Source organism: Triticum dicoccoides, chromosome 4B (genome assembly GCF_002162155.2).
Source record: "Triticum dicoccoides isolate Atlit2015 ecotype Zavitan chromosome 4B, WEW_v2.0, whole genome shotgun sequence".
Lineage (NCBI taxonomy): Eukaryota > Viridiplantae > Streptophyta > Magnoliopsida > Poales > Poaceae > Triticum > Triticum dicoccoides.
In genome coordinates, this window is record NC_041387.1 from 111,707,132 (window position 1) to 111,714,756 (window position 7,625).

The 7,625-nt window shown below is 45.4% G+C and overlaps 1 protein-coding gene across 6 annotated transcripts; it reads left to right on the forward strand.

The window, feature by feature from the left end:
• Positions 1-200: 200 nt before the first annotated feature.
• LOC119295339 lies at positions 201-3,925 on the forward strand. 6 transcript variants are annotated; one of them, XR_005143904.1, is made up of 5 exons: positions 201-825; positions 1,509-1,592; positions 1,909-2,013; positions 2,845-3,055; positions 3,716-3,925. XR_005143904.1 is itself a non-coding variant. In XM_037573751.1 (3 exons), exons 1-3 carry the CDS (start codon positions 271-273, stop codon positions 1,954-1,956), a joined length of 687 nt encoding a protein of 228 aa, XP_037429648.1. In that variant the 5' UTR covers positions 203-270; the 3' UTR covers positions 1,957-3,309. The 6 variants fall into 6 exon arrangements, 1 of the variants encoding a protein (XP_037429648.1); XR_005143903.1 differs by having other exon boundaries at positions 203-825; positions 1,909-2,293; XR_005143906.1 differs by having other exon boundaries at positions 201-415; positions 1,909-3,055.
• The last annotated feature ends 3,700 nt before the right edge of the window (positions 3,926-7,625 follow it).

The following is a 7,625-nucleotide window of genomic DNA, read 5'->3' on the forward strand; positions in this document are numbered from 1 at the left end:
TTGTGTGATGCCCTTCTAGAAAATATTTTTGATAGCTGCTTCACAAAATCCCTCTATTTTCAATACTTGGAAACTATTTTAAATCACTGAATTTCCGAACCAATCAGAACTCGTCCCACGGATCGATGACATGGCGCCCATCCATGCATCCATCCATCTCTCCATTCCACATCCATCCATCCATCCACCCGCAGCCCAAACCCCTCCTCCCTCGTCCCTTCTCTCGCCGCCGCACCCAAACCCTAACTCCACTCCTCTCCCCCAATTCATATGCACTCCTCGCAGCCGCCACCTACCTCCTGCTCCCGATTCAGCCAATCCCGCCGCCAGCGCCCATGTGCCACCACCCGCTCCTCCTCTCCTACCAGATCGCGCCGCCACCTCCCTCCCCATCCCCTCCTGGATCTCTCCCTCGGTAAGCCACTGGCGAGCCCCTCTTCTGCCCGCGCACGCATAGCCCCACCACCGTATACCACCCGCATCACCACCACCATTCTACTTCCCCTTACCCACACGACATCACAGATCACCACCCCCTCCCCAACCCAGATCCCGAGCCCATCGCCCATGGCGACCGCCTTCGACTCACCGACCTTGTCCCCGGCTGCCGCGCCCTTCCATGATGACCCCTTCCTCAGCTTCACCGGCGGCGGGGCCCGGACGGCTGACTTCCATGTCTCCGGGGGTGGCAACGACTTCCCGGCCTCCCCCGACCCCTACGCCTTCCGCCACGACTCCGCCGCCACAAGGGAAGGAAGGGAGAGGTGGCGCCCCCCCCCTTTGGGGGCCGACAAGGGCTTCCTCCTCCGTGATTGGCGCCAGGACGTGCGTGCGCTCCCTCTCCTTGCTCCTCTCGCCCAGATCTGATCGATCTGGCCTGGCTCGGTCGTTGGTCCTGCTAGATCTAGCTGCGTGATCGTGGCGGGGTTGGTTGGTTCGGGGCATAGGTCTACTGTGCTGGGCTGTGATCTGGCCTGTCGCTTGCCATTATCTGGGGCACCGAGCTGCTGTGTGCGCGAGATTCCATCGGTGTGGTGCAGATTCGGCGATCTGACTCCAGCTTCAGCACACTAGCATTGTAGCTGAATTACAGCAATTGACGTGCAAATTGGTCAATGTAATCGTGCTTGGTTGCTTGGAAGTGACCAAAGTAACACTCTGCATCATGACTTGATGTTAATGAGATACAAAAGGTTCGGCTTGCTACAACTTGTCACGGTTAGCTAAGCTTGAGGCACACTAAGTAGGTACTTTAAATCTGGGGTTTAGTACTGGGTGGTCTCAGATCAACAAAGCCCAGTCAAAATCACATTATCAAATCCAAATTTTTACTGCCTGGGACTCTCTGGTTGTAACTATAGCATTAGGTTTTGCTAATAGGGACTCTCTGGTTGTAACTATAGCATCAAGTTGTTGTTTTCTTCTACCAGTCGCTTCTTGGCTTCTTCTGATGATTCACTACTGATGCAAGATTACTAAACAGCCAACCGATTGCTGACATCTTGCAGGTTGATACGACTCTAGCTTGGACACTACAAGAGGAAGATGCTACCCGTGCAAGAATAGCTGCGAGAGAGGGCCAATCTAGTTCTGTAAGTTGTCGCTCTGTCTTGATGCATATGTTGTGGGGACTCGCTCACTGAAAAATCTTGCAAGAATCATGTGATCATATTTTTACGAAAAGTGCCATAGTTCCAGTTAGTTATGAGTTATGACTGAACTGATATGTTGATGTCCATAACTCTAAGTTAAGTTTGCCGGAAACCATAGCTGCGCTCTCTATTTTATTGATGAAACATTTGCACTTTGCAAATCAGGTAGCTGAAAGGTGAATTGTACTGCACCAACTAATGATTAGGTACTGTAAAATGTTTCTCCTGCATAACAGCACTTTGCCATTACCTTCAGGCACTTCTTGTTCCACCACGAGCAGGGAGCAGAAGGCGCAGCCAGTGACCAGCAAGCGCATGGGTGGAGCAGGTGGTGACGGAGAGCGGCCGGAGACTGCTAGTGGTGAGCGGCGATGGCAACCTCGAGACCAGCAAGTAGGCGACAGCGGCCTCATTGTGAAGTGGCTGAAATCAACTTGAGGCGGTTTAATTTTCGAAATTCTTGGAAATTCTTTGGTAGTTTCTTTCAGCGAGAAACTGTTTCACACTGAAGTTTACTGGTACATGTGTGGTTTGCTATTGTTGTTTCGTTTGGGTTGGGTTGGGTTGGTTCCAGCGGGGAGATGTGCACATACACTGGTAGCATGAGCTAGCAGACATGATTGCCAGCCAGCCATCACCAGGTAAATGTAATGCTTCTCCAACCGAGCAATGTCGAACTTAGCAAGCTGGGTGGCCCTGACATTCTTGGAACCGAGCAAGTGAACTACTATTCTGTATTTTATAATATGTTCCTATTATGCATGACATAGGCTTGATGAAATCTTACTCTTTTAATCACAATAGCATAGCAGTAACATGTTATAACATTGGATGAAGAAAAGCATATGTAATAAGTTCTTTCATGTTTAATTACCTCAATTGTCAATCAGTGTTTGGTGTTGTATACATTTTCTGCTATCAATCGACTACAATAGTCATCTGTATGCTTGGGACTTGCATATATTCTGCTGCACTTGAAACATCAACAAGTATTTTTCCTTGTTTTTGGAACAATTGGTGAACTTCATATTCCTGAATATATGCATTACTATTCGGTATAGATCTAGGCGGCTCTTTGTATTTACAGCTCCTTATCATGTCCCTCTAATATTTCTGTAGGTGGCCATGAACTTAGTAAATCATTAGGAAATGCCTTTGCTGCAGCTCACCTATGGCCTTGTTTGTCCTGCAGGTTAGTGAGCAACATTAGGAGGAGGAGCTCAAGCAGGCACCATAAAGTTTTAATTGCAAGGATGGGAGGTGGATGCCCGCACGGATCCGGCGTCTCCGACCTCGGCATCCACAAGGAGGAGCGGCGACAACCCTGGACCCGTTCGCTGGTGTTGTTGATCCTGCTTGGACGGGCATGCTGCCTCTTCCATGTGGATTACATGACAGCCATGGTGAGCTCTCTGCTCCCTGCATCTTATAGTAGTTGGCCTGAGATTATAGTTGGGCTGGAAATGAACTTCTCCAGTTTGATTTGTAAGATATAATACCAGTCTAAATCAGTGGATCATGGGTGATATGAGATTCTAACTAATTACTTAAGTTTGTTTCTTTAACCATATGTGTAAGTAAAATCCTGATTCATTGGATTTTAACAATGCAAGCTCTACCATGAGTCATTCAACAATTACAGGATATTGTGACTTTATGGATATTATGGTGCAATCTATAACTCACTAAGCAAAGATAGTACCATATTACAGGATTACTGTACAAATGCTATAATCCTGGAGAGTACAGGATCTGTAACTCACTAAACATTTCGATCTGTCATTGAGTTAGCTATATATATCCGTGATACCATTTCTGTATTGTGATAGTTTCTCATATTTTTTTATTATACTTGTATACATTATTCCTATTTGAAGTCATCAACTTAGACGTTGTAAACATTCCTGCCATGTGCTTCTTCCTTTTTTATGCTTTGCTACTAGATCATTTGCTTGAACTGAGCTGGTTGAAACAGGGTGGAAGGATGGAGTTTATATTCTTTCAGTGTGCCATGTCTATACTTGGTTTGGTTCCCTGATGTGTGCCCTTCCTAACATGTGCAGGTGCAAGACAGCCACGCCAGATTATGTTTCCACTCCGAATGCCCCCCTCCAGTCGCTCTTCTTCCATTCTGACATAGCTGCTAAGCGAGCAGCCACACCTCTGTTGTGCTCTATTTCGAGCTCATGCTCCGTGTGTGTCCACGGCCATCAAGCCCTTGTTTTGCTGCTTCTAATCTTCCAATGGCAAAGAATTATTCTTTTCCTTGTTTCGATTTCCTTGCTGTAAATTCATTCACTAGTAGAAAAGGGGGCAAAGGTCTAGGCCGGGTCAGCCCATTAGTCCCGGTTCAGTCCAGAACCGGGACCCATGGGGGCATTGGACCCGGTTCGTTAGCCCCGGGGGCCGGCCGGGCCACGTGGGCCATTGGTCCCGGTTCGTCTGGACCTTTTGGTCCCGGTTGGTGGGACAAACCGGGACCAATGGGCCTCGCTCCTGGCCCACCACCATTGGTCCTGGTTAGTGGCTTGAACCGGGACCAAAGGCTGCCCTTTAGTCTCGGTTAATGCCACCAACCGGGACCAATGAGGTGCCTATATATACCCCCTCGCTTAAGAGCAGAGCACACTGCTCTGTTTTTTCTGGCCGCCAAGGGGGAGAGGGCTTAGTGGTTCTCTAGCTCACCTCCTATGCACACAAGGTGTTCGATGGAATGCCCGAGCCACACTACTTAAGCTTTCTCCTCTCCAAGCTCGACCTCCAAGCTCCATTTTCCTCAATATTTGTCTAGGTTTAGTGGTCCGTCACGCCCTGTCCCCATCTTCACCGCCGTCAATCACTCGCGCCGATTTCATCGCCGGCACCACCTTGGTGAGCCTCTTGTTCTTATCTTCTTTCTGAAAGGAAAAATAGTCTTACTTGTATGTTTAGATAGATACTTGTATTATTTTCTTACTTTTATGATTGCATCTTATATAGTGCAATGGTTTTGGTATCCGCCCCCGTCGGCCCTTGTCCTGTCTATGATTCGGATGTGGTATATATTATCTTTTCATAACTATTGGTTCATTTATTGTTTATGACAATTATGCCGACCAACGTGACATAGATTTTATTTATCTAGGTGGTTGTTGAACCGGAAATTCCAACCGACCCTATTGTCGAGAGGTTAAATTTAGTCGAAGAAGAAAACAATTTCTTGAAGGAAAAAATAGGAAAAATTGAGGAGGAGAAGAAGATATTGGAGTTGCATGTTGCGGATGTCGTCGATGATCACAAGATCAAGATGGATGCAATGCGCTTGAAGATTAGAAAGATTAGAAAATATGCCATTCATACCGAGGCTTGGTATCATTATGCTGTTGGATCAGTTGTTACCTTGGTTGCGATTATGATCACATTTGTTTTTGCATTGAAATATTTTACATAGTTTCAATGTATGGTTTAATTAATTTAGATGCTATGCAGAGCTTTATGTTGTTAGATGAGAACTATGTATGTACTTTGGTTTTAATGTGATGATGAACTTCTATTAATTTGGTCACTTAATTATCTATTCATGATGTTCTGTAATGATTTTTGACACACTTAATTATACATAATGCACGCAGATGAACCGGCAATGGATGTACGGTGACAGACACACCTCCGAGTACATTAAGGGCGTGCATGATTTTCTCGAAGTGGCTGAGGCAAACAAGCAGAATGGTTTTATGTGTTGTCCATGCCCTATATGTGGGAATACAAAGTCTTACTCTGACCAAAAAATCCTTCACACCCACCTGCTTTACAAGGGTTTCATGCCACACTATAATGTTTGGACGAGGCACAGAGAAATAGGGGTTATGATGGAAGACGGCGAAGAAGAAGAGTACGATGACAACTATGTGCCCCCTGAATACGGTGATGCTACTGAACATCAAGAGGAACCAGACGATGTGCATGATGATGCTGCAACGGGCGAAGCTGCTGAAGATCAAGAGGAACCAGACGATGTGCCCGATGATGATGATCTCTGCCGGGTCATTGTTGATGCAAGGATGCAATGTGAAAGTCAAAAGGAGAAGCTGAAGTTCGATCGCATGTTAGAGGATCACAAAAAAGGGTTGTACCCCAGTCGCAAAGATGGCAACACAAAGCTCAGTACCGTACTGGAATTGCTGCAATGGAAGGTAGAGAATGTTGTGCCTGACAAAGGATTTGAGAAGCTATTGAAAATATTGAAGAAGAAGCTTCCAAAGGATAACGAATTGCCCGACAGTACAAACACAGAAAAGAAGGTCGTATGCCCTCTAGGATTGGAGGTGCAGAAGATACATGCATGCCCTAATGACTGCATCCTCTACCGCGGTGCGTACAAGGATCTGAATGCATGCCTGGTATGCGATGCATTACGGTATAAGATCAGACGAGATGACCCTGGTGATGTTGACGACGAGCCCCCCAGGAAGAGGGTTCCTGCGAAGGTGATGTGGTATGCTCCTATAATACCACGGTTGAAACGTATGTTCAAAAACGGAGAGCATGCCAAGTTGATGTGATGGCACAGTGAGGACCGTAAGAAAGACGGGAAGTTGAGAGCACCTGCTGACGGGTCGCAGTGGAGAAAAATCGAGAGAAAGTACTGGGATGAGTTTGCAAGTGACCCAAGGAATGTATGGTTTGCTTTAAGCGCAGATGGCATTAATCCTTTCGGGGAGCAGAGCAGCAATCACAGCACCTGGCCCGTGACTCTATGTATGTATAACCTTCCTCCTTGGATGTGCATGAAGCGGAAGTTCATTATGATGCCAGTTCTCATCCAAGGCCCTAAGCAACCCGGCAACGACATTGATGTGTACCTAAGGCCATTAGTTGAAGAACTTTTATAGTGGTGGAATGGAAACGGTGTACGTACGTGGGATGAGCACAAACAGGAGGAATTTGACCTAAAGGCGTTGTTGTTCGTGACCATCAACGATTGGCCCGCTCTCGGTAACCTTTCAGGACAGACAAACAAATAAATAATGCAGAAAACAAAACAAAAAAACTGGAAACAAAATAAAAATAGCAACAATAAGTATTTTGTTGGAAGTAGAAACAAAATAAAATAAATAAAGCAACAAAGAAAACAAAAAAACAAAAAAAGTGTTTTCAAATTTGAAAACTAATGGCACTAATAGAAAGTTTATAATTTTTCTAAAACTAAAAGCAAAAAAGAATTAAAAATAAAGAAAAAAACAAAAGAAAATAAATAATGTAGAAAACAAAACAAATAAACTGGAAAACAATAAAAATAGCAACAATAAGTATTTTGTTGTAAGTAGAAACAAAATAAAATAAATAAAGCAAGAAAGAAAACAAAAAAACAAAAAAAGTGTTTTCAAATTTGAAAACTAATGGCACTAACAGAAAGTTTATAATTTTTCTAAAACTAAAAGCAAAAAGAATTAAAAAATAAAGCAAAAAACAAAAGAAAATAAATAATGCAGAAAACAAAATGAAAAAACTGAAAATAAAAATAAAAATAGTAACAATAAGTAAATAAAAAAAAACAAAAAAAGTGCCTCCTACTAGGCCCCCACGGCCTGAATACGACTAGAAATCCTACCATGGGCCAGGATTCAGGCCCGTAGGAGGCCCAGTAGGTCCACAGACAGATAAGTGACTTTAGGCCCGTAAGCCTGCATTTGAGAGGAGCTCGAAGTGGTCAGCGCAACAGCGCTTATAAACCACTGCCGAGCCCTCTCGGCTAGCGAGGTGGGACTAAACATCCCACCGCACCATGCCAGTTCCAGCACAAGGCCTTCGGTCCCAGTTGGTGCCACCAACCAGGACTAAAGGGGTGCATTGGTACCGGTTCGTGGCACAACGGGACCAATGCCCCCCTTTAGTCCCGATTGGTGCCACCAACCGGGACCAAAGGCCGCCGCTTGCCGCCCTTTGGGCTGCTGAAAAGAGGCCTTTGGTCCCAGTTGGTGGCACCAACCGGGA

What these genes read in the sequence shown, in the direction of transcription:
- LOC119295339 (XM_037573751.1), top strand. Translation starts at nt 271, where the DNA reads ATGCACTCCTCGCAGCCGCCACCTACCTCCTGCTCCCGATTCAGCCAA. An exon ending in TCCGTGATTGGCGCCAGGAC is followed by an intron (nt 826 to 1,508) that starts GTGCGTGCGCTC and finishes GACATCTTGCAG; the next exon opens with GTTGATACGACTCTAGCTTG. An exon ending in GAGAGGGCCAATCTAGTTCT is followed by an intron (nt 1,593 to 1,908) that starts GTAAGTTGTCGC and finishes CATTACCTTCAG; the next exon opens with GCACTTCTTGTTCCACCACG.